The sequence below is a fragment of the Anser anser genome (assembly GCF_964211835.1).
Source record: "Anser anser genome assembly, chromosome: 1".
In the NCBI taxonomy this organism is placed as follows: Eukaryota; Metazoa; Chordata; class Aves; order Anseriformes; family Anatidae; genus Anser; species Anser anser.
Window position 1 is genome coordinate 74,190,505 of NC_139720.1, and position 25,923 is coordinate 74,216,427.

At 43.7% G+C, this 25,923-nt stretch overlaps 2 protein-coding genes across 9 annotated transcripts in view; one reads left to right on the top strand and one right to left on the bottom strand.

Annotated features, from left to right (window-relative positions):
* LOC310892856 (endogenous retrovirus group 3 member 1 Env polyprotein-like) overlaps positions 1-8,957 on the top strand; it is a gene marked incomplete at its 5' end in the record, with an annotated part of 30,925 nt that extends 21,968 nt beyond the window's left edge. The window contains 2 exons of one of the 2 annotated variants that reach the window (XM_083821106.1): positions 3,645-3,708; positions 6,945-8,957. The remainder of the gene's footprint in view (positions 1-3,644; positions 3,709-6,944) is intronic. The other variant, XM_083821105.1, reaches the window with a different exon arrangement.
* A 1,295-nt stretch (positions 8,958-10,252) lies between these two features.
* PRR5 (proline rich 5) overlaps positions 10,253-25,923 on the bottom strand; it is a gene marked incomplete at its 5' end in the record, with an annotated part of 96,948 nt that continues 81,277 nt past the window's right edge. For all 7 annotated transcript variants that reach the window (XM_083821099.1, XM_083821101.1, XM_083821103.1 and 4 more), the window contains 2 exons: positions 10,253-11,642; positions 14,771-14,909. In XM_083821099.1, the coding sequence (XP_083677225.1) occupies positions 11,092-11,642; positions 14,771-14,909 (690 nt within the window). In that variant the 3' untranslated portion in view covers positions 10,253-11,091. The remainder of the gene's footprint in view (positions 11,643-14,770; positions 14,910-25,923) is intronic.

Genomic DNA, 25,923 nt, shown 5'->3' on the forward strand with positions numbered 1-25,923 from the left:
GTGAGTGTTTTGATGTTGTGGAACTTGAGGCTGGGAATGATAAGGTTGAGTCCCTATGGGTTAGGATCAGCGGGAAGGCCAACAGGGCAAGCATCCTGGTGGGAGTCTGTTATAGACCGCTGAACCAGGATGAGGAGATGGATGAGGAGTTCTACAGGCAGCTGGCAGAAGTTGCAAAATCGTCAGCAGTCATTCTTGTGGGGGACTTCAACTTATCAGACATATCCTGGAAGCACAACACAGCCCAAAGAAAGCAGTCTAGGAGGTTTCTGGAGAGCGTGGAAGATAGCTTCCTGATGCAGCTGGTTAGTGAGCCTACCAGGGGAGCTGCCTCGCTAGACCTTCTGTTCACAAACAGAGAAGGACTGGTGGGAGATGTGGTGGTTGGGAGCTGTCTTGGGCAGAGTGACCACAAAATGGTAGAGTCCTCTATTCTTGGCGAAGTCAGGAGGGGGACCAGTAAAACCACTGTATCGGACTTCTGGAGGGCTGACTTTGAGCTTTTCAGGACACTGGTTGGCAGAGTCCCTTGGGAGGTGGTTCTGAAGGGCAGAGGAGTCCAGGAAGGCTGGGCACTTTTCAAGAAGAAAATCTTAATGGCTCAGGAGCTGTCTGTCCCCACGTGCCCAAAGACAAGCTGGCGCGGAAGAAGACCGGCCTAGCTGAACAGAGAGTTGTAGCTCAAGCTTAGGAGAAAAAAAGAGGGTTTATAATCTTTGGAGAAGAGGGCAGGACATTCAGGAGGACTATAAGGATGTTGCAAGGCTGTGCAGGGACAAAATTAGAAAGGCCAAAGCTCATCTGGAGCTCAATCTGGCTACTGCCATTAAAGATAACAAAAAGTCTTTTTACAAATACATCAGCACAAAAAGGAGGACTAAGGAGAATCTCCATCCTTTACTGGATGCGGGGGAAAACTTAGTGATGAGAGATGAGGAAAAGGCTGAGGTACTTAATGCCTTATTTGCCTGAGTCTTTAGTGGCAAGACCAGTTGTTCTCTAGATACCCAGTACCCTGAGCTGGTGGAAGGGGATGGGGAGCAGGATGTGGCCCTCACTATCCACAAGGAAATGGTTGGTGACCTGCTACAGCACTTGGATGTATGCAAGTCGATGGGGCCAGATGGGATCCACCTGAGGGTACTGAGAGAACTGGCAGAAGAGCTGGCCAAGCAGCTTTCCATCATTTATCAGTAGTCCTGGCTATCAGGGGAGGTCCCAGTCGACTGGCAGCTAGCAAATGTGACACCCATCTACAAGAAGGGCTGGAGGGTAGACCCAGGGAACTATAGGCCTGTTAGTTTGACCTCAGTGCCAGGGAAGCTCATGGAGCAGATTATCTTGAATGTCATCACACAGCACTTACAGGGCAAGCAGGCGATCAGGCCCAGTCAGCATGGGTTTATGAAAGGCAGGTCCTGCTTGACAAACCTGATCTCCTTCTATGACAAAGTGATACGCTTAGTGGATGAGGGAAAGGCTGTGGATGTGGTCTACCTTGACTTCAGTAAGGCTTTGGACACAGTTCCCCACAGCATTCTCCTCAAGAAACTGGCTGCTCGTGGCTTCGACTGGCGTACGCTTTGTTGGGTTAAAAACTGGCTGGATAGCCGGGCCCAAAGAGTTGTGGTGAATGGAGTCAAATCCAGTTGGAGGCCGGTCACTAGTGGAGTCCCTCAGGGCTCAGTACTGGGGCCAGTCCTCTTTAATATCTTTATCGATGATCTGGATGAGGGGATTGAGTGCACCCTCAGTAAGTTTGCAGATGACACCAAGTTAGGTGCGTGTGTTGATCTGCTCGAGGGAAGGAAGGCTCTGCAGGAGGATCTGGATAGGCTGGACCAATGGGCTGAGGCCAACTGTATGAAGTTCAACAAGGCCAAGTGCCAGGTCCTGCACCTGGGGCGCAACAACCCCAAGCAGCGCTACAGGCTGAGAGATGAGTGGTTGGAAAGCTGCCTGGCAGAGAAGGACCTGGGAGTACTGGTTGATAGTCAGCTGAATATGAGCCAGCAGTGTGCTCAGGTGGCCAAGAAGGCCAACAGCATCCTGGCTTGCATAAGAAGCAGTGTGGCCAGCAGGTCTAGGGAAGTGATTGTCCCCCTGTACTCAGCTCTGGTGAGGCCACACCTCGAGTACTGTGTTCAGTTTTGGGCCCCTCGCTACAAGAAGGACATGGAGGTGCTCGGGAGAGTCCAGAGAAGGGCAACGAAGCTGGTGAGGAGTCTGGAGAGCAAGTCTTATGAGGAGCAGCTGAGGGAGCTGGGATTGTTCAGCCTGGAGAAGAGGAGGCTCAGGGGCGACCTTATCACTCTCTATAGGTACCTTAAAGGAGGCTGTAGCGAGGAAGGGGTTGGTCTGTTCTCCCACATGCCTGGTGACAGGACGAGGGGCAATGGGCTAAAGTTGTGCCAGGGGAGGTTTAGGTTGGATGTTAGGAAGAACTTCTTTACTGAAAGGGTTGTTAGACATTGGAATGGGCTGCCCAGGGAAGTGGTTGAGTCACCATCCCTGGAGGTCTTTAAGAGACGTTTAGATGTTGAACTTAGTGATATGGTTTAGTGGAGGACCTGTTAGTGTTAGGTCAGAGGTTGGACTAGGTGATCTTGGAGGTCTCTTCCAACCTAGATGATTCTGTGATTCTATGTCAAGCCTATTCTCCCAGCCAATGTCCTGATATCCCAAGAACACAACTGATGGCCAGCCCACCTTGCAGTGCACCTGCAAGCCTGGGCTTTTCTTCAGGAAGCTTTTTATCCACACTAGTACTGCCTGGTTTGCTGGAGATGCAGCATACCCAACCACCACCACTCTTCAGTGAGGGAGTGGATGACAAAAGCAGTTAAAAATAATTTTAAAAGACAATTTTGCCAAAGATTGGGAACACTTGCATGGCAAATCAGGATTTAAATAGAAGCTAGTGAAACTGAAAATGTTTTCCACACTAACGCTGACAAATTCCTCCTGTCACAAGCCATACAAAATTCTCCTTTCAGTTCTGTAATAGTTTTTCTTTTGGAATAATTTCTGTTCACCCTTTTCCCCCAGAGAGATTTAAACAAGTTTTAACAATAGGGAAGTTACAAAGCTGTTAGCACAGATGTGGGGTGAGATCTTCAGCTGCATTTGAAGTCAGGTTTTACCGTTAAATGGTTCACATCTTTTTCCTGCTCCTGTACCCCAATGCCATTCTGCTTCCATTTTTGGGGGTGCAATATTTCCACTTCTACTTTTACTACTCTACCTTAACATGTAAGGGTACTGTGGACACCTCAGAAGGTGACCAACTTCTTCAGCTTCCTGTAGTATGTTACTATCCCAGGTGACTGCATCCCTTTGAGATTTATGAATGAGGTGGCTTAATAATTCACAGCAAATGGAGTCTTTTATGATAGACAGCCATCGTTCTGGAGAACATGAGTACCATACCTGTGTTTTAACATATGCCAGAGGTTATGAACCAAGCACTTACAAACTAGCAAGTTTCACATCTGTATCTGGCAAAAAATTGTTAGAGTGATCATAAAGAATAGAATATTATGATCTCAGTTTTCCACAAAACTGCTGGAAGTGAGAAGATAAATTTTCCTCTTCAGAAATCAAGCCTAATGCCTTCCTTTTTTTTTTTTTTTTTTGACTGGAAGAGATGGATGAAGTATGAAGCAGAGATATTTGCTCCTGGGAGTTTCTGAGTATATTCAGGACAGGGTAAGAGGTATTTCAGAGGGATCTAAACTATTTAGAGAAATGGGCAATAAGAAGCTTGATTCTGATAACAAAGTAACATGCATTGAAAGAAGAAAAAAAACAAGACATGAAGGTAGATAGTGGATGGATTATAAATAAGAATTATTTAGCATATATAGACGTAAATCAGTGGTGCAGCTACATTAAAAGAATATGATGGTAACAATTACAGAAAAAAATAGGGATGCCCTGTTGATTTACACTCATTCTCTAAGAGGCTGCTTCCTCTTCTCTCATTGTGCATGCTTTACCATACAACCTTTAAGCAACTGACAATCCACTCAACAATTTAAAGACTGGTAAGAACAACTATCCCCATGTTCTGAACAGGTAACTGATACACAGAACAATTAAGTGAATTAAGCTATGCAAAAATCCTGCTGAGGACATGGAATTAAATCATCCTAGTCTCCCAGTTCCAGTCCAGCAATTTGATCTCAAGACTAATTGTGAAGATGGCAACAGCGCCCTAAGAATTCCCTGCAAATCCCGATTTCCAAACCCAAAGTTCAAAGATCTAGGCTTTATAAATGGAGTACATTTTGAAATCTAGCTAAGCCTTCCCAAGACTAACTCTTTACTTTTGCAAAGAAAAAAAATTACCTCATACCAAAATAAAACAAATATGGAAGAGCTAGCAATCTTAGGGGTGAAAACACTCATGCAGACCCTCTGTAACAGAAGTATAAACTCAGCCTCAGACACCCCATCTTACAAATGAGACAGCTAACAAACAAAGTCCTGGCAGTTTCATTCCCCCGCAGTCCTGAGGCTGTTCATGCACCCAGTTTTCCCTTCTCTCTCCTCTGGCTCTGGCAGAGCTTGCTGGCAGCTCGTCTCTAAGGTCGTCAATCCTGCTACAGGCAGGCGAGCAGCCAGCTTGCTAATCCAATTATGCAATACAAGACCTGAGGCGTGCACCTTTTGTGAAAGAATAGGCTATTCTCATTATGTAATTACTAGTCAAGTTACCTGCCTGAAGAATATTAAAAAATGCCAACATAATTATGACACTGAGATAGTAGGTCAAGACTAAATCCTTTCTGCAGATCTCGCTGATCTCCCTTTCAAGTGTGATGGAAAGGAGTAAGCAGCAGGTTTAAGCCAGGTGGGGACTTTTGGAAAAAAGTGTTGCATCAGCCTAACTCTGAGTCTGCTAAAACCAGTTGAGTTTAGCTGTTGGTTTGATGAAGCCAGCACAGAGCACCTGGGGGAGTTTGCTGTCATCTGGGACAACCCAAAATGACACGTGAACCACTGTTTGACACTTCTCTCAATATCTCAGGGAGCTCAGCCACTTCATCTAACCTCAGTCCCTCAGAGATCCCTAGCACCCAGCTCGAGATGTGGGCCTGCTCTTCCAGCCCCAAACATCATCTCCTCCATTTGCAGAGGAATTGGGATCTACGAACTGTAAGAAGCACAACAACCCACCTCTCTCTCTGCAGGGCACAGGGGAGTGGGGGAAGGCTGCCATGCTGGTGGGCCATGAGCTAGATCTAGCTCCCAGGCATTTCCACCAGATGTTGCTTTTTCCTCAGAGAAGACAGAAATTGCTGCTTGCAAGGCAGGTACAACCATAGCAGCCAAACACCATGTCTTGTGCTTACAAATGTCTAAGTGCAGCAATCTGCTGCTGTAGCTACCATGACAAGTAGAAAGAAAGCAATGTGAGAATGCTCTTCCAGGCAAAATGTGTTTCCATTTTAGAAATTGTGGATTCCCCCCTCACACCCCACCCCTTCTATCCTTTTGTGGAAAGGTGCAAGTAAGACTCCAATTGTAAACCAAGTGGTTTATTCTCCTGGAGGGCTTGGTGGCAAGGATTTATGTATTATTAAAATTACTGCATAAGTTGTCTGCAGCACTGCTGGCTCAAGCAGTATCTATTTTTCTTTTTTCCCCTCAAACTTTTGCTGCTTTGAGAAAAAATCTCAAATGAAAGTCTTAGCTCTGCATATTCGAGCTCGAGAACACAGAGTGAATGAATGCCTAAATGCAAGGTAAAGAAAACACACAAAACCCAACCTACAACAACGAAAAAGAGGGACAAATTTGAGTTTGCAGTATCACCTCATTCCACAAAGGGCCAGGCTCTGTGCCTTTTCCAAGTGGCAGTGCAAAGAGATATTTCCAGGGCAGCATGCCTGTGAATTGACTTTTCAGTCTCTTGCCTTGGCATCATGTGAAGCAAGAAATTTTTCACTTCCACAAAGTTTGTTTAGGAAACCAACCCACAAGCAAAGCCTCTTGTTCCTCACCAGGGCAGAGTGCTGACCTGTGGCTTTGTGGCAGCTGGGAATTGCATCCCAACAGAGCACCTTTCTGCAGACAGCTGCACTCTTTACCTAACACGCAACTGACACTGCTGAAGAAGTGTTTGTGTTTTGGAGTGGGCGAGTGGACCTGAGCTGGAAGAAGTTCCAGTATCCAGGACTGGACGGAGTACTCATGTGCAGGAGACATCCTCCCTCTTGCTGGCTGGAAAGCAGCACATTTAATGGGCAGGCTGAGTTAGAGGAAACAAGGATTTCTATCTGCCTTTAGATGCCGCTGGAAGTGCTGCAATAGGACACACACAAGCCTGCCAGTTAGAGAGAGGAGTAAGGAGAATTTTTGGTGTTGGTTCATGCTGTAAGACATCAGGAGGGTCATTAAAACAATTGCTGCCAGAAAATAACTTAAAGGACTTTCTGACGTCTTTATTTCAGAGATGCTCTTGCAGGATGTTATCCTAATAGAAGGCGCAATCCACACATCTCTAACTAGAGCTTCAGAGACAGAAGATGTGTAGATGTATTTGTATGCCTATACATTATTGGGGGTAAGTCTAGAAGATGGGGGAAGCTCCAAGCTCTTCTGTCACTGAAGCTTACCAGGTCAGATGGTATCAGCAAGCACATTTGTTTTAGTCAAAAGTGCTAATCAAAAACAGCTTGCCAGGAGCTAATTGAATAAAGGAAAGTCATTTTGCCCATTTCTAAGAAAAAAAGCCCTCCATTTGGGCAGCATTATTTGCAGTCAATTATTCTGCTATTTCCAATTGTGCTCCAGGGAGCTGTATTACTTCTCCACAGTGCTTAGCAGCTGTTCAGTAGGTTAGCCTCCCAGTTGTTTCTGCTTGCACAATATTCACCCTGCAGTGCCAGATGAAAGGAATTTTAAGTGCTATCTGTTGCTTTGTATGGCCCTCACAGGATTTTGGAAGCAATCCCAACCAGAGAAAGAGCAGGGAGTTCTTGATTTTTGGATGAGAAGGTAAGATGCCATGGTTTATTTTAACAAAGGAAGGGTAGAGAGGAATAACTGGTGTACTGAGAGTGCCACTTCAGGACAAAGTCTGAGTGTGACTGGCACACAAGGACACTATCAAGCAGCAGCGTTTGAAACCTGGAAGCTATCACTTCATAGATAATATTTTGGTATGACCCTGCACCACTCTTTGACATGTATTTTTCCTTCATAATGACACCATGATTTGGTTCCAAGCAAACCACATCCCTGATTTGAGTGCATTTGGTTTACTAGTAGAAGCATCACAAGTCAATACAGTCTCACATCTGTGCATCTAAACTCACAGAACACTGGCACACTGGGCTTTGACTGCCTTCATGTGCTGGGCTCAGCGCCACTCACACAATTTGCCACATCTGACTCCATACCCATCTACACCTTGCATATATACAAACAGAGCAGATTCACACACGTGAACTTGCAAATACAAAATGCACCAGTATAAACACGCAAAGCACTAAGCTAGAGCACATCTGCACCCCACCTGGCCACCAGTAATGCCACTTCTTGGGAAATGAGTTGATAATAAACTTCACCTCTGAGATCAGTAGAGATAGTGGCTTTCACAGGAATTATCTGGACCACCATACCCATTTTTTTCAGTTTACCGTCATATCTGCCTGCATGCTTTAATATGAACTTGAAGGAGAGGCAAAAATCCACCCTATCACCGTCACAGTAAGGAACTTCACTCCAACTTCAGATTTTCAGGCTCTTCACAGCAAGCCTGCTGAGTCTAATGCTTCGTTTAATTAAACAAATAGTCCTGAAAATGCAGCTTGAACCCTTAGAGTCAGAAGGGATTTGCTCCCTCTTTAGTCATTACCCCAGAAGAAGCTTTTACAAAGCAGACAAAACAGACTTCTTTAAATACCTCATGTGCTAGCAGAGATGCAAATTTAATTCAGCTAGCTCTAAACCACAGCAGAACTCAGCCTGATCCATTACAGCATCATCTGGTTAACTTACTTTAATGCAAGCCAGTTAGGATCCTCTTCATCCTAAAGAGGATAATCTTTTACTTTCAGTTTAAGAGTTTACAGAACATCTCACCACCTAAGAACAATTAACAGGCCTGCACTCAACTTCCTTAAATACTCGTTCAACCCTATCACAGCTGATAATCACAGGTGTGGGGGTTGGGCTGGGATTTAGCTTTGTTTTTCTGCTGTTCTTTCCACCACAACCCCAGTGTGGTCCTGGTGAACACACTTTGGTCTGTATCTGCTGAAGAGTCTATGTGCTGTTAAAGAAAGCCAATAGAAGATCCTTCTGCTGATAGTTTTGTCTCAAGAGTCCACGTTAAGTATAAGAATTAGAAATGTAAAAGCTAGATTCAAAGTGCTGGGTTGTAATGATACAGTGCTCTGTGATAGCTGTAGTAGTCTTGAATTCTATCCCTAAATAACCTTTTAAAACAGCTTGTGGAGGATTTTCATTCAGTAGCTCCGTGCATGCATGGTGGGAGAGGTTACTTCATTCCCAGCATGCTGGGGGATTCAACATCTCCAACCAAGGAGGAGGACACTAACTATGCAGAAGTTCAGGTGGGAAGGGTCCTAGCAGTCCCCTTCTCCTCTGAGTTGAAACTATGCTTAATTATTCTCTAGTGATCAAATAAGTTTATGACTCTCATTTCATTTAATGTTCCCTAAAAGAAGAAGGTGTGCACAGGCCTTGATCCACTGTTTTATAACTTTTCTTGTAGGGACTTGAATCTGTTTTGTCCTCCCCTGCATTGTGTCCTTACAACAAAGCAGTGGCTACTCCCTTTCTCGAACCTGAACAGTAATTCAGGAAACAGAACCGTGCCTGGAGGAATGAGGGCATGGGCTGAGGACAGTAACAAATCAGGAGAAAAAAAAAAAAAAGAAAAAGTAAAAAAAAAGAGAACAGAATGGGAGCTCTCCATTTTTGGGAGTCACTGATCCTTGATATATTGGATCCAAGTACAGCTCGACCTCCCCTCTCTCTCCTGTGGTTTATACAAGGCCAAATGTGGCCCCAAACATGCCTTGAGACTGCAGACCCCCTCTGCTCCCTATCTAAAGAGAGTGCGGGCAAACTCCTATTGGCAACACCAACGCCAGTTGGTAGGATTCTGGGAAGCCTCGGCTGTGAGGTTGCTGCCACGTTGCTCAGCCCCACCAGGACTGAAGTGCTCTTGGGCATGCCACGGGGCAGAATTGTGGGATGAGAGGCTTCACCAAGGCCCAGAAAGCAGCCAAATGGGTGGTCTAATCATCTGTGGTTTTCAGTTGTACATCCAGAGGGCTAGAGGGCCTGACTCCTAAGCCATTCTGTTCACTGAGCATCAAAGTTTCCTTCAGTCACTGGAGATGCTCTTGCAACCTGCTTGGGTCTGAATGCTCACATTCCCCACAAGGATGTGTTCCTTGGTTGTTAGATTTGGGACTACTGGGACATGAAAGAAATTGTTTATCTCTGTGTAAAAGAAAAGTCTGATGTAAGTGCCTAAAGTAGGGGAAGCTGCACAGCTGAACACGCCAAACACAAATTAGACACTGAACTCCCTACTGGATTTCTGAGGTTCCTTCCTCAGCTGGCTTCTGAGGTTATCAAATCCCTGTGTTATGGGGAGCCTAGATATCCCCCTGGAGGCTGAAAACTCCAGCAGGGAAGCAGGAAGGTAGCAAGAGAGTGAGCTGTTTTCAGAAAGATTGAGTAGCAAAGCCAAAGGAAATTAAGTATCAGAAGTAGGGCCTCGAGCCTAGGCCCCACTAGAGGCCTAGTAATCAAAATCTGGGGACGAGTTTGGTGAATTTTGGGGTCAGCAGCACAAGTGCAGAGCAAAGCTGGAGAGTCCTTGAATGTCTGAGCTAAGCACCAGGCCCTGCCACACCAAATGGATGTCCATCTTTGCTGAGCAGCTCTGTAGGGGTCTACTGCCTCTCAGTGCTAGAAGAGATGCCTGGAACAGAGAGACCTCAAGCAGCACTGCATAGACTGCAAACCCATCTGGTCAAAATCTGTCAGGCATCAGGATTTCTGGTTAACATTGGTATCATATGTACCAATCTGCTGTAAAACCACTGACACATCTCTCATACTCTATTACTGCTAGCGACAAACAGTGGAGAGTGCTCAGGATTAGCAGGAGCTGCAAGGCTCGCAATCCCTGAATATCAATACATAATTTACAGTATAGGCATTATGCTGTTCCTTTAAGAATATAAATATATAATGAGGATTTCCACTGAGAGGCCATATTTTTATTTATTTAGGAAACAATTAAGTTGAATTCTGCTGGAATCTCTCCATACAATGGATGCTCCGTGAGTCAGTAGTATGCAGACTTCTTGAAAGTGCCATATTCAGAGCAAATTAACACGGTCTTAAAAACCAGTTTCTTGACAACTCTCTTACAGACACAAGGCATTGGCTGTGAAACAGAACATCAGGCATTGCATGACATCAGGTAGCACATTTCTGTTTATTTGCCTTTCTTCAAGAACTCTAACTCACTGTTGGGCAAAGGAGTGCATACAAGATGTACAAGAAAAGGTTAAAAGAGACTTTATGGTCTTTATGGTGAAATATCACCATATTCTATGGCATGAAGGACCACAGCCTCTTTTTTTTTTTTTTTTTTCTTTTTAAAAGGATATGGTTCTGTGTTCTGGCTGATGTTTTACAGTTCAGAGAACAACTTGCCCTTCTACAGGAATCTCTTGAGAAAATTAATAGTGAACACAGTATTTTACTAGGCTGTATTACTGAATAAACACTGCCAGTTGCACTAACAGCATTTTAGCAGACACTTGTCAGTTTGTGAATCCCTAAGTTTAGTAAGACAGTAAGAAATCAGACTGCAGTGGTGGGGACACGGAGAAGTGGTTGGGGTTTCTTCTCCCCTGCAGCAGATTCCCGCTTGTTGTAAACTGTTGTGTTTATATACTTCAATACAGCTGTGATAACCTACAACAGAGGTTCTGCCCTAGACATATATAGTTTCTCCACAGTCTGGCTCAACGTGTTAGTAGTTTTCATATATAATATTAAAACCCAAGGTCTGTATCCTGATGTCCTTCACATGATGCTCTGTCTGTTCACGTCCACATTGTATGCTGATGAATTGGAACAGCCTCGGCCAAAATCAATAAAAATGCCTTCTGAATCAGAGTCAATTGACTCTAAAATCTGATCCACTATGTTCTCAGGGCTAGAAGAAGGAACTGGAATCAAGGATGGGTCCCTGTCCAACTCAAAAGACCGGTGTGGGTCATCCATCGAGTGGAAGAGTCCTTTCTGTTGCTCAGCTGTGCCGAGCTTGCCAGAGCATTCCACTGAACCGGCACTTGACCTTTCCTGATCTCCTGACAGCGAGTTTTTCGTGGTTGTCATGGAGTTCTTGGAACCATTGTCCATTATGGTGGTGAGGTTGGAGTACCCCTGGAGCTCCAGGCAGGAGGTCATTTCTGAAACGGAGTGCCTTCGGATGCCTGTTCCATTGGCAGCCATGCCCTCAGTTTCATACTCAGCTACTGGTGTCAACAGTGGATTATTGTAACTTTTTGATCGCACCACGGGGTTCTTGGCGAGGATGTCACCTGACTTGGAGCGCCTGAAGAACCTCTTCTCTGTAAACAGAGAAAGATACAGAGTAATATCAATAAAGCCTCCTATGTATAATTACAAGTGTTCAAAAGAAAAGTCAAGGCCCGAATATTCATAAACTTTTCTTCTATGAAAGGACATTTTTAAAAGAATACATTTTGATGGTCTTATAGATCCATATGTTTCAGATTTCCTAGACTTCCTTATATTGAATACCCCAAAGCTATTAAAAAAAAAAAAAAGCTGAAATTCCCTTATATTCACAGAATCACAGAATTGTAGGGGTTGGAAGGGACCTCAAGAGATCATCGGGTCCAATCCCTCTGCCAAAGCAGGTTCCGTAGAGCAGGTTGCCCAGGTAGGTGTCCAGACAGGTCTTGAATATCTCCAGAGAAGGAGACTCCACAACTTCCCTGGAAAATTCATACAATTTCAACTGCTGGAGTAAAAACAGTAAATATTGTAGAAGACTTGATGTACATTTGCAAATACTTTCTTAAAGCAATGACAGAAAGTCAAATTTTGTTCTGTCTTTAAAGGTCATAACTAATTTCTAGTAGAAAGCTGACTTTGGCCTTAGGACTGGTGGCACTGATTTCTATTTAACTTTACTTCCACTTGTGCTTTCAAAACCTCATTTCTTCACATCAAACCAAAAGTGCACTGCAGAGACAGTGCCACCAATCTGCCTAAGAAAGCAGAGAACCTGCCACTTACCCTGGGAAAATCAGGTCTCCAAATTTGGGGTGCATGGATTACAACATACAGTTGTACTAAATCATTACAGAAAAACTTTGATTCAAAGTGTTGTTTGGAGACCACATAAGGAGAGAGCACCAAGAGAATTTGGAAACGGTAACTGGAGGGCAGTGCCCACAGAAACCTTGCTGGCAAACAAACCTGCACTCGGTCCAGCAGTAATTTTATTAATTCTGTTGTTAACCAAGTGGGTTCTTTCCGAAGAATGAGCAGTAGATGGCAGCAAATCAGCACGGAGAACCTCCACCAGTGGTTTAGGTCTGGAGCGCTCTCCTGTAGCTAGATCAAAATGATCATCATGCAAATGCTTTGCAGATTTCATTACTCTGCCTCACTTATGCTAAAAATATCAGTGGTGTGACTACTGGGTCTCACTTCTGAAACTCTCTCCCTGCCACTCTCACTTTCCCATCCCCATGGAAGGGCCACGGCCAGGAAAAGGAATTGAATTATAATCTGGAAGTCAACCATAGCCACTGCAAATAAAAAAAACCAAAACACCTCTAAGTTAGGATGAAAGCCCACATTCCCCTATAAACTATTTGATTCCCTTTTACAAATGCCTTTCTCTTCTCAGTTTATTCTTAGGTGCTTACCTGGACACAAATTCTAATCATATGCTGTACTACTACTGCTACTAATAAAAAAAGTTTCTGTACTTAAGATTGCATTTTGAAGATGTTTTTGCCTCAGCAATAAAATCAACTGAACCAAGATCACTTCAGGACTTTTTCTATTAGGAACTGGACCTGGCAAACAGATAAGGGGCAGCCCTGCTACAGGAACTCTGGCTTTTTGGTCACACCAAGGTTTGGCTGAAGGGGAAGGCTGTGCAGGCCAGATGGGGAAAAAAAGGGATCAAGGGCCTCACCAGTCCCACAGAAAATGTATCGGAACTTTAAATCATACTGTCAAAATAGCTGGACAGGATTAGACACATTAGTTCAAAAGCAGCAGAGAGACCTCTTCTCTCAGCTCCCTTGGATCCAGGTTCACTGACTAGAGTAAGAACTATGCAGGGGTATTCCTACAGATTTACACCACAGACCACAGCAAGGCGAAGTGCCCAGTCCAACTAAACCTTCCTATTTTCTGCACTCATGCAGCATAACATTTATTTTCTAATAACCCATTTCAATGAAGTTTTATTCTCCTTGAGTGCATTTTTTTCTGTCCTGACATACAAGCTTTTATTCAGAGAACAATTTGGAGCTCCTCTTAAATTCTCGTGGCTTTTAATGGCAAGCACAGAATACAAAGTAGTAATCCTAAACCATTTTCCATAAATAACCGGCCTCTGTTCATTCACATAAAACTGACTTGTTTCTTAAACACCTATGCAATATAACCATTTTTCTATTCAGCTTCAGGGGAAAATTAGCTACCTTATTGACCATTTCTGACAAACAAATAGATTAAATTGGCTGCATAGAAAACACACAAACTTATTTTCTCCTCTATTTTCTCTATTCAAGCAGACCATCACAGTATTTGCATTAAAATATTTGGGTACTACCATATTTCCTTGTTGACTTACAGTAGCATCCCCCTTGCATTTTCAACAGATTGAATTATTCAGGGGAATTTTCAAAAGACTTTCATCTTGGCCTAATCTTGCCTTCACAGAAGTCACCAAATGCTTCTGAACACAAGGAATCCTAGACAATAATCTGGAAGGGACTTGAGAAAGTCATCCAGTCGACCTCTGCCATCAGGCAGCACCACGTCTAGACACCTTGTTCCTTATGGATGCCGTGTATGTGGCATGTAAATAGCACCTATCATAGTGAAGAATCAACAGCCTCCATAGGCATTTATTCCAGCACCTAACCAATGCAACATTAGAGATTTTCCCTTCCAGGTAATCTAGATTTCCCTTGCTATGTGTGCTCCACTCTTCTTATCTCCAGTGGAATGGAGAACAGCTTATTACCTTCCACTTTGCAGAGACATTTGACATATTCAATGGCTTATCGTTTAGTCTTTTCTAAGACAAATTCCTACTCTTTCCTGCTTTAAACAACCTAGTGATCTCTGAGCACTAATTAACAGACACTATTCAGCACTCTTGAAATGGCTTCTTCCTCCCTCCTTTTGCTGTCCATAAAGCATCCTGTGTTAAAACTCCCTCCTTAAAAGGTAGAATGGAAAAGCTAAACCCACTCCAGATTCATAGATTTAAACCAGTTAAGTGCTGTTATGATGATCTGCTTTCAACTTCTGCCACTGGCAAGTCACTGTGACTTTGTAAATTGTATGACCTTAGGAAAAGAGCACAGCCATGCTGCGCTAGTACTGGCAGTTTCCTCTCACATGGGCCCTGGCCCAGTGTGGACCAAGGTTTTGGTGATGCCTTCTGTGCTATGTCAAATTGAGCCACTGTTATTCTTACCCAAAATACAGGAAGAGTGTGTGAAGGGTCCATCACTGGAATACAGGCCATATGTGCCTAAATAAGGTGAAACCACTTTCTGGATCAGGGATTCCAGTTTCAAATAATCTTCAGTCACACCTTTTGACTCATGAACCCCCTGAAAGAGAAAAAAAACACCAAACAAGATCAGCGCTGTCTCCTCCAACTGCAAGCTTTCCTTGCTCACAAGAGGAAGCAGGCAGGCAGCAAGCATTTTCATTATATTACATAGCCAAGGTACACTGAGATGTGAGACTGGTTTGTTTCTACACCTGATTTTTCTTACTGTAAAGCCAAGAGATGTGAGTCGAACCAAAGACTCACTACACAGCACTATACAGATGCACAGAAGGAGACAGTATCTATTTCCAGGAGTTTAAAATCCAGGCTTTCAGAAAGGTACAGAATCATAGAATATCCTGAGTTGGAAGGGACCCACAAGGATCATGGAGTCCAACTCCTGGCTCCACGCAGGACCACACAAAACCCAGACCCTATGTCTGAGAGCATTGTACAAATGCTTCTTGAACTCTGTCAGGCTCGGTGCCGTGACCACTGCTCTGGGGAGCCTGTTCCAGTGCCCGACCATGCTCTCGGTGCAGAACCTTTTCCTAACACCCAGCCTGACTGTCCCTGTCCCAGCTCCAGGCTGTTCCTTCAGGTCCCGGTATAACCTGCTTAGTGCAAAGGCACTCCAGGAGGACAAAGGATGAGGTCTGCAAAGATCGATTAAAACCATCCCTAGACTTTTTGTTATTTGCAATTCTGTACTGGCTTCCTGAACAGAAGATGAGCGGCTTCTGCCAAGCACTGCACCAGTGGCTGGTACCACACGGTGTCACTGCCATCTAAGCTATAAAACAAGATTAAGGAAAAGGTGATACTGACTCAGGATTATTTCTTCCAGGATATTTTAAACAAAAAAGAATTTAGAGCGAAGAGGTTTGCATCTCTCTCCTCGCCCCAGTGCAAGGGAGGCAAAAATCAAAAAATCCAGGCAAAAGTCACATTAAAACTAAGAATGGCAAGATTTACCCAAAGGCAAAAACCTTTTGCCCTTAGCTCCTAACTCTGCACTTCCACCCACAAATGGACTTATATGGCTGTGGAGGTGACAGACAAACCCTGTAGAGCTGTAGGCTCCTTTCCTCTTACAGCTGCAGCATATATGCTCCTGTGCTGTCTGAGCAGAGCCCTGTATACTCATAACCAGGATTCCTCTTGCTACCTGAAGTGTATTCACATATGATATAGGTTTGGCATATCTTGTTGCAAAATTAAAATCCTAAATGTCATACTCAATGAGAATTTTGCTTGAATTTAGCTGAATTCCAGATTTTGTAATATAGCCCGGAATTATTGTAAAAAGACCAAGAAACAACATTTTGGGATGAAAGCCTCTAGAGAGCAACACAAAGATCAAATGAGTAAAATTGCAACACTTCCTTCAGTAAATAAAAAGATCCTGATGTTCTGGATACATTTGCTGCTCAGTGTGATTCACCAAACAGTGTCTACAATGAGAATCGGCCTGCAATGTGCTTGTGAAAGGCTTGCTTCACCCCTTGGCTGCTGTGCTGCCTGAATCCTAGCTGGCATTCCCCAACAGAAGTTTATGAATAGAAAACAAATCCAACAGAAAACATATAGAATCTAAATTCTGATTCAGCAGGCTTCAAATAACGAGTAACAATTTTTGGAGACATGCTATGTCCTGTAAGACTTTTGGAGATTCACAAATACAAATATGAATACAAGGGTACATGCAGTGAATCTGAAAGCTTGCAAACACTGAAATATCAGCAGAATGAACCAACAACTATCCCAACAATTAAAACTAGATAAAAATAACACAGGAGTAATTCAGAAGGCTGAGTGAAGGTGCATATATTATTTCAAAGTTACTGAGGCCTGCATCAGAGAAAGGGTTTCAAAAAAACAGGAGGAAGGCTACTTTTCTCGTGCTGAGATTTGCTCCAGGATTCCCCCTCCCATCTTGCTGGTATTTAGCCAAGATCTTTCCAGACCTCAGAAGAGCAACATGCCTACTGCTCTAGTACACATTCATCACCCCATCAAGTTCATAACCCACTGACAAAGATCAGGACATGAGGCCACCCGCTCCAGATGGCCACTCCAATTACCTCAGGAATCAGTTTCCCAAATGTGAAATATAATACTGGTGGCAAAGACAAGTGATATTTAGCATTGCTCATACCCTGAATTTGTGGTAAGGCTTTATTTACTTTTCTGCCACTTAAGTAGTTTTGGTACTTGTGAAAGAGGGTAGCTAAACACCAACTGTGGAGAATGAAACCCAGTAGTCCTCTCATACCATGCTGCCCATGAAATAACCATGACAGCTTGAAGAACTGTGATACAAGTGATAAAACTGTCCTTGCTCAGTGGCATCTTAACAGTCTGATTTCCTATCCATCTCACATTGCCTGAGAAGGTTTTTTTGTCGTTGTTTTTCCCCCCTCCTTGCTCCCTGGCGCAGGAAATGCCCCCTTCTCTTAAAATCCCACCCCCCTAACCACTCGCAGCAGCTTCTTCAGTCCTGCACCCAACTCCACTCCTTATCTCTATGAGCAGTGCATGTCTCCAGCCCATTTTTCAGTTCTTCTTCTTTAAGTTATCACCTGCCGAGTAAAGAGGCCACAAAATATCACTTTTACAATGTAAAATCACCCACTATGAACACAGCCAGGCATTAGTCTTATTCCTCCATTCTGCCATCATCCACAGGATGCTTTCTAAAGCATACTGAAAAGTCATAAAACATCTGGTGTCCACTGGAGCTGCGATGACTTCCCTTCAGCTCTGCATCTTGGCACAACCATGCTATATCCACTTGTAACATCCTTCCTGTGTCAGCTATTGTTACCGGCCTTCCTGAAGGTGCTAGACAGGGCAGTCCCCTTAATCCATTTTTTCTAATCGTTTAGATGCAGTACTGCGGCTGTAGCCCCTGTTAGAGCAGGAGAGTAACAGGCTGCACACCACATACTGATCATGTAAAAACGGCGTTTCTCCTGCATTTCTTTCTGCTGTGTTATTCAGTGACAAACTTATTCCTCCAGCCTCTGTTTAACCAAATACAACTACAAATGGATATTGATTCAGCAAGGACTTCCAAACCCAAACTTTCCACGACCCAAATGACAGCATCACTTATTTACAAGTTAGAGCGGCCCAGAGGAGCACCTGTAGGCTCAGAGCAAGCTGGGGCCACTTCCACCTGTCCACAGCCTCTGCTCAGGGACAGGGTGGCAAGTGGTGACTTGGTTGGTCACCAGCCTGCCCTTCAGCCAGTTGGTCCCTACTGTACCATGGACGAGGAGCTTCTCAGGGAAGGGGTGGACACCTCCTCAAGCAGATCTGTTTTAGTACATCAGAGAAAGCTTCTGTTTTACTTTAGCTGCCAGCCCCAAGAGTTCATTTAAATTCTTCTCCCCACTAGAGTGAGAGAACGAACCCAAGAATTAATTCAAACTCTCTTCTCCAGCATCCACTGTGCCACATGTGAAATCACTCGTTTGTGTCACACCTTCTCATTCAGTGGAAGGAACTTCTGGTGGAAGTTTTAGCGTGGAGCAAAGTATGGCTACAAATGCTTCATATAAATATATGCCAATATACCTATATAGGTATCTATATATAGATGTATAGATACCTCTACATATTTCTACATAGATATCTATATATACATGAAGATTTGTGAATTCTTTTATAGGCCTTTTACCAAATATGTATGTGATTGTGCTTATACAGGTAAAATTAGCTTTAGATTAAAGCCAACTTGGGATTGTTATCCAAATCACAATAGTTTCTGAGAAATGGATGGCATGGCTTAGAAGTCACCAATTAAAAAAAAAAAAGTGTTTTCCTGTTATTTTGGCAACTCATGATTCTTACACTTACTGTATGATGTCCTAGTAGTCTGGTATGTCACTAAGTAGCAATAAAACAAAAGTCAGATCTAGCAGGCTGGCTGCTTAGCTTGCAGGTAACTATATTGTAATTTGGAGAAAAAAAAAGTTTAGATCATTATCAGTAAAACAGAGGTTCTACCCTTATCTTTAATGCAATATTTGCTCTGCTGACATGCAAAAACTTATTTTAAAAGATAAGTCTGCCCTTTCATGAACTCAATTTCATTTTAGCAGGAGAGTTTCATGCTTCTCTAAAAGTGTTAGATGTATCTATTAAACTTGTTTCAAGGCCTTGCCTGACCTATTTATTTCTCAACTGAAAAATAAAAAAAAGGCCAAAATAGCTCAATATCAAACAGCTGCAGGTACCTTAGTATTTGTGGACGAGTGTAGCTGCTGGATCACATCCTGATCTTGGTTACACTGTTTTGAAATGCAAGAGACATTATCTTTGGAAGGATTATAGTGCATTGTTATGTCTGCCTTACTCTAAAGGCATGGATAATGGGGATTTGAGTCCTGAATATGTGAATATCATTGCAAGCGGAAAAGGTTTGTACTAAGCATCAAGACAGTAGACATGAATTTCTGCATGTAAAACAGTATCCAAATCCCTGACTTCATTAACTTCTAATTAAATCATTTGGTAACAGAGAATGGTATATAGAAGTTTGAAACCATTAAAGGGACCCTATACATTACTGTTTTTGATACATAGATCTGTAAGCTCTCCCAGAAGGGTCACATACATGGAAGACCACAAGTTATTAAGGCAGCTCTTTTACGAATTTCCTGCCCTCTCATCTGGAACTTGTCCCCTGTCTGCCAGACCACAGTCATCCCTTGTGTTTGGGAATAAACCCCACGAGTCAAAAACACAGTCATTCCAGCAAGGATGGAGGCACTGAACTACTCAGGTTTCCATCCCTATTAATGCAGTAAGCCAACCACAAACTCCTATTGACTTTTTAAAGGACACAAGGGCTTCATTTGATAGCACAGGGGAAAGAATAGGTGATTAATTCATCTTTTGATATGGCTAATAAATAGACACAGTCAGAAGAACAGTGGGGGTTTTAATAAGCCCACATAAAGCCACAACCTCCTTTTTAAATGCACAGGGCTTCTCTAAGCCTCAAGGTCAAGCTGAAGTAGACTCCAGTCCAGATAGGCATTTAAGAACTTGAGAAGCCTCCTCAAACACAACCTTAAAACCTGCCTGAGGTTAAAATTTATTGATTTAACCTTTTGCACATGTATTAACAACAATATTATTAAGCCTATTACTAAGCCATTACAACCATTTTATCTAAGTGTAGACTATACAACTTGCAAAGCTGCCAGAAAGATAATCTCTGTTTCAGTAACATTTGCCACTACTTTTCTTACAAAAAAAGTATCAAATGTCTTCGCTTTTTTTACCATGGCAATGAAACAACCACAATCACAATGAGAATAGAATAGAATTCATTATTTCTGTATCCTATGATACGTATTTTTAATGTCTTGCTCTTTTATTCATAGGCAGCCAAGATTGACACTGGCACAAAGGCTGGTAGATCAGCCCTCCACCTAAGTCACCACGAGTAAGATGCAAGTGTGCTTGCAGCCTCTGCCCCCGTGCACTGAGGCAGTCATTGCCGCGTACTCCCTGAGACTCCATCTCTGTCTTTTCGTTCATCATAATAACTGAAATTCTTTCAGTTTCAGTAACAAGGACACTTAAAATATAACCTGATAGCACCAGCACTTCCAAATTTCTCTGAAGAAACATGTAGGGAGGTGACACAGTGATTCAAGCCACGTTACTAGTCCAACGACCACGTGCCCTGTTGCACCATGCTCGGCCCTTTGGGGAGGCACTCAGGCTGTGAGTCACAAAGGATCCCAGAAATTAATCACTTCTCACCTCGTGTTGGCTACTGGGCGTCCTCAGGCTTTTCTAAAGAACCCAGACGTGAAACAATCTGCAAAGAGTCGCAGCCATGAGAAACTGCAGGCTGCTGATAGTCTGGTACATCTTGTTGGACAGCCTGGCTAAACTTGGACAGAGTTTTAGGCTTCCCATATTCCTGTAAGCAGATGCAAAACGTCCTGTGGAAAAGACTTGGTTTGTGAAACCCTGACATGTATCCGAAAGGGAGTTGGTTTTGTGTATTGCCTGCTGCTTATGCCTCTCACTTCTCACCCCAGAAACTGGATGCAAAGCTACACAACTCCTTTCCACCTGCATTTAGGGGCAAAGAGGTAGCAAAACTTTACTGTTTGGTGGCAGAAAATGGTAGCAAATACTTACCGTTGATAACCTGCCCAGGGAGACTAATAAAACAGCTCTATGTGCAGAGACTACTCCTGGGCCATGGAGCAGGCGGCATGAGTTTCTCCACTGCTGATGCATGAATTGCAGCCTGCTTGCACATGCTTGTTAGCACTAAGTGGAACAGACGAAATCTTCCTCTCAAGTACTTCTGGTGAGCAGAGCAACCACAAGCAAAAGAATGTTTTTTTCATCACATCATCCAACTTTCTTGAAATCTTGGGGATTGCTGGGTTACACTGGCTGAAAAATGGCTTACCCTAAAAATCTTTCAGTGCCTCACCCTCTTGATGGCAGGCAAGGGACCAGACCAGAGAACTGAGCACATAAATCACAATAGTAGGAGACAAAAAGGCTACAGTGAAAGCTGTCACATCCTCTGTGTACCAGGCACACCTGAAGGGGATGTCTCACGCATGCCAATAGGCTAGGAATAAACTTAGCTGCTGGCTGTTTTTCTTGCCTCCAGCTTCTCCTGGTTGCATTGGTGATGCTTGGCTCATATTGTTCTACTTCAGTGTCTTAGCTGGATTTCCACATGGGCAGCACTCTCTCATACCTGACTCCTCTTGTTTCAACCCTTCACTTCATCCCCTTGCCACCTGCTCTGTCCTAATACCCCACATCCATCCTTAGCTCTGCACAAGCTCCCTGTCATCTGCTGGGCTCTTGTGATAAGCCCCCCTGCATGCACCTCTACTGCACGCTGCTCAGTTCTGGTCAACTGCAACTTGCCCCACGTGACTCCTCACTCCTCTGTGCATGAAAATAATCATAAACAACTATTAAATGCCAAACTGCTTCTAAGTGGCCAACAGTAACAGAGTTTTGCTCAGTATTTATGAAAGGTCCTTCAGTTTCCAGTTCTAATAGCTTCCCCCACTAGTAACAGCCAGAAATGGTGGTCTCAGTCAGTTGCTTTTCATTTCCCTCTTTAGCATAAAGTATTATAGGACCATTTACCTAATAAATTATATGTGAAAAGATATTTCCAGTGTTAAGTGCACCCCAACAACCAGGCATAATGGTGACATAATGGGCTGACTACTACAGCCCAGCCTGTAAGTGCAGACATGCTGAAGTATATGCTGGTCATTGATTAAATGACTGCAGCACTCAGCTTCAGCTTTAATGTTTCAGCTGATCAGCATGTTTACATGAGTAAGTACTGGTATACAAGGCTACGTCTGCTTCAGCTGTGATAAACTGCTGGGCAGCTTTTAAATCTATCTATCTATCTATCTATCTATCTATCTATCTATCTATCTATCTATCTATCTATATTTATCTGTCTTCCCCTGGGTCAGATCAGGCAGAGCAAAGCAAGGAGGCCTCCTGAAGCCCAGCCAGGTGCCCTGCTGGGACAGCAGTGACACAGCACATGAGGGTGGCACAACAGTGTCCATGGTTGATGTGGGTGCAGTTCTACCACAGGTGATGCCAAGCAGGAATGGCCAACAGCCAAATCCTGATTTACCAGCTTCTGGACTCTGAAAAGAAAGGAATAGAAGCCAGACTTCTGGATTAAGGCATCACTCTTGGTGATTTGATGGCCCGGAAGAGTGAAGTCCTCTGCCCATGCAGGATACAGCTGTACATGGCTCAGCTCAAGCCCAGAAGCACACCCTGAGCCTTAGGCTGCTGAGGCGTCCTCAGCCTGGGTCTGCTGGGGCTCCCTTAACCACTGGCCTCTACCCTGGCCTACCAACAAAAAGCAGTCCTGACCTAGTGCTACATGAAAGGAAACATGCTGCAGGAAGTGTTCACAGGGTCAAGCCCAAATACAAAATGAGGTCCTGGCCTCAGAAACTGCTCTGGCTTAACCACACAGGAAAACAGCTAAGAAATGTAGCTATTCTCTGCCTAAAAGCAGCAGATTCCTTGGAAGAAAGAAAAATACATTGAGAAATGCATTTTTCTCTTTAACTGGCAATGGACTAAATCAGTATGACTAACACACATGCAGTAGTAATAATCTGACAAATACTGGATAATAATAGTTGCCCAACTGCTCCCAGGGAAAACTGAAATTAAAAGTCACAAGACATACCACAAGGCAGACAGAATAATATTTATAGTGAAAATACACATTACTCAGCCAGCCCTGCTGGTGGAGAATTGATAAAGGTGTACAGACTGCAGCATACACCCTGGTGACCAGGGCAGCAAGATCTGCTTGTTATTTTAGTCAGAGAGATAGCAGCAGCTTTGCTTGCAAGAGGTGAGGAAAACACTGCCCTCACAAGCCATGACTGCCTCTTAACCCACTTTGGGGTGTGTAACGCTCTTCATGGCTTCCTATCTAGCCTTTTCAAATTTGAGCGATGTAGCAGAAACCCCAACTCAGGGCAGGCATGAAATCACTGCAGGAGGACACGGTGACTGGTGGGCCACTGGTTCTGGCCACGTGCACCACCAGCAGTGTAGCTCTGTGCTCCCAGTTACATTATGGGTCATACTCTAAGTTTGAGGTCTGCATCCTTCCACCCTCCTTTGAACAGACACACACACATAATTAAAACTGTTCCTTTTTTACTTCAGATGTTTCACAGCATCATCTAATTTTTACTGACCTTGCAGTGATCACAGTCAAACTGTTGGCAGTGAAGTTACGCTAAGGTTTACTTGTTTAAAAAGAGGCTTCAGGAGTGGTCCCCATCTGTACAGTTCTCATTTTCTCTAAAACACTGTAGCATTTTCATTGACCAAGCCCACCCAGTCTCATGCTTTGGAGGATACCACGGTGGCTTCAGGAGCACTGACTGTTGTCCAAAGAGCAAAGGCTGTCCTCCTGTGCACAGTCTGCAAGAGCTGCTGCTCTTACTGCACTACTCAGCACCACCGTGTTTGAGTCTCCTCCTCACATCTTCTCCATCTTCAGCTAACTTGCACAACACTGCTGAAAAACTCACAGATCTTGTTCTGATATCCCCTGCAGCAACTGTCTGGGCTCCATAATCAGAATGAGGATGCCCTAAGTATGTGGATACACCGTGCCCCCCCGCCGTCCACCTTCTTCCCTGGGAATCAGCCCTGCAGAGTGGATCCCTCAGTGTTATACAAGTGGAATTGCATCTGTGGAGCAGCATCTGGCCTCCATTTACATATGGACTAAAGGCAAATTCATGAGTAAACGCATGGAGGTATCAACTGTGAAAACTGATTTTTCTCAGCCCTCCCAATCTTGACACCAAGGGCAACACAGTACATTGAATCAGCCACTCAGTGTTAGACCAAAAGTTCACTAAATTCAACATTTTTTTGCTAACAGTGAGAGCAGGTGAAGTGTGCGGAAGAACAAAAAAGGAAATAGGGTATGCACAATATGGGCTTTCTCATAGAAAATGCTGGCATTTCTGGCAAGTGGTGACATAAAAACCGACCACATGGCAATTTGCAGTAGCCCTTAAGTGTAAAGAATCTGTGCTAGAAATTATTTAACCACTGAGATGAAGATGGTGAATAACTGATAGGATTACGAGTTCCCAGAAGTAAAGAACTAGCTGATCTAGTGAATCCTCTGAACAAGGATGAGGGTGGGTTTCTTCAGTACTTTTGCTATGTGCTTTGCTTGTGTAGCTGCATCTTTCCTATTGCGAGTGCAATGCTGAATTCTTCTACTGTCCTATGAAGGAAGATTCGACTGTTGGCAACAATTATTCAGCCCAACTCTGAACATTAGCCACAGTTAGTGAAGCTGTGCTAAATGACATCAGCAGGCAGGGTGACTCAAACCAACAAAGGGTAGAAACAGGGTGAGAATAGATATGAAATGGAAAGAGTGATAACTTTTTCCATTTATGTTGATGAAATCCTGATGTTCTTCCACCAGCTTAAATGAGGCTCAGCGTTTCTGGAGGACTTCCCATTTGAGAGCTTCAAGTCCCATACAGACATTGAGTTCAACTCTGAAGCTCACTTAGAGGGACTATGTGATCAATAGATGTCTTTTGAAAAGACATCCGGGTAAAAAGAAACACCCTAGTTGAGGACTGGGAGTTTAAACTACCAGGTCCTGCTTGTAGCCCACTCATCCGTGCTGCCAGCCTGAACAGAAAATTTCAGTTATTTTCTCCTGGTTTTCCCCAGTGATTCATGCCACTTTCATCCCAGTCAGCCAACTCACACTTTTTAGCCCTTGGGAAGCAGACTCAAAACAGAATGAAAACTGCTTCAAGCATGGACTACATTTTGCTTTGTGCAAGTCTGTTTTGACAAAGCTGAACCTGATCCACTTGAACTATGCATGCCCTTTACCCATGGGGGTTTCTCTGTAGCAGCCCAAAGACAGAGTGAGAAAACACACCTAAGCTGGGGAAAGTGGAGGGCCCACCTTTGCAGACCAGGACAAGCTGAAAAAAAACTGCTTCCTCTCTCTGAGAAAGCCCTCAGCCCTTGGGAGGGGGCCAATAGTTCACAACGGGCCCACCTTCAGTGAAACTCTAAAACTATGCTAGCGCGTGTTCGCAACTAGGTATATTTACCGGTGGAAACATGAAAAGCAGGACTTAGGTATCAAATACTCAGTTGCTTTGAATCAGAATAACCCCAATTATGTTAATGATTTTATACTGTTTTATAACCACTAAAGGTCATGCCCTATGCATTACAAGTCCAATTCTAGAAACCAGTAGCTTTTTTGCATGTGTTGGAGAGATGCAGCCACACAAGTCATGGTTGTTTTGTTATGAGCCCCTAGCAGCATTGCCTCACATCATTTTTTCCTCGTTTTGTTTTATCCTATACCACTGGCACACTGGTAAAGTCTTAAATATTTGAAGGGTTAAACCATGTCTAGTCTCATTTCTGCCATAAGCAACAGTGCTCATGGGAGGGAGAGGCAGAGAGGTTTGCCAATGCGGTATTGACAGAAGTCAGCA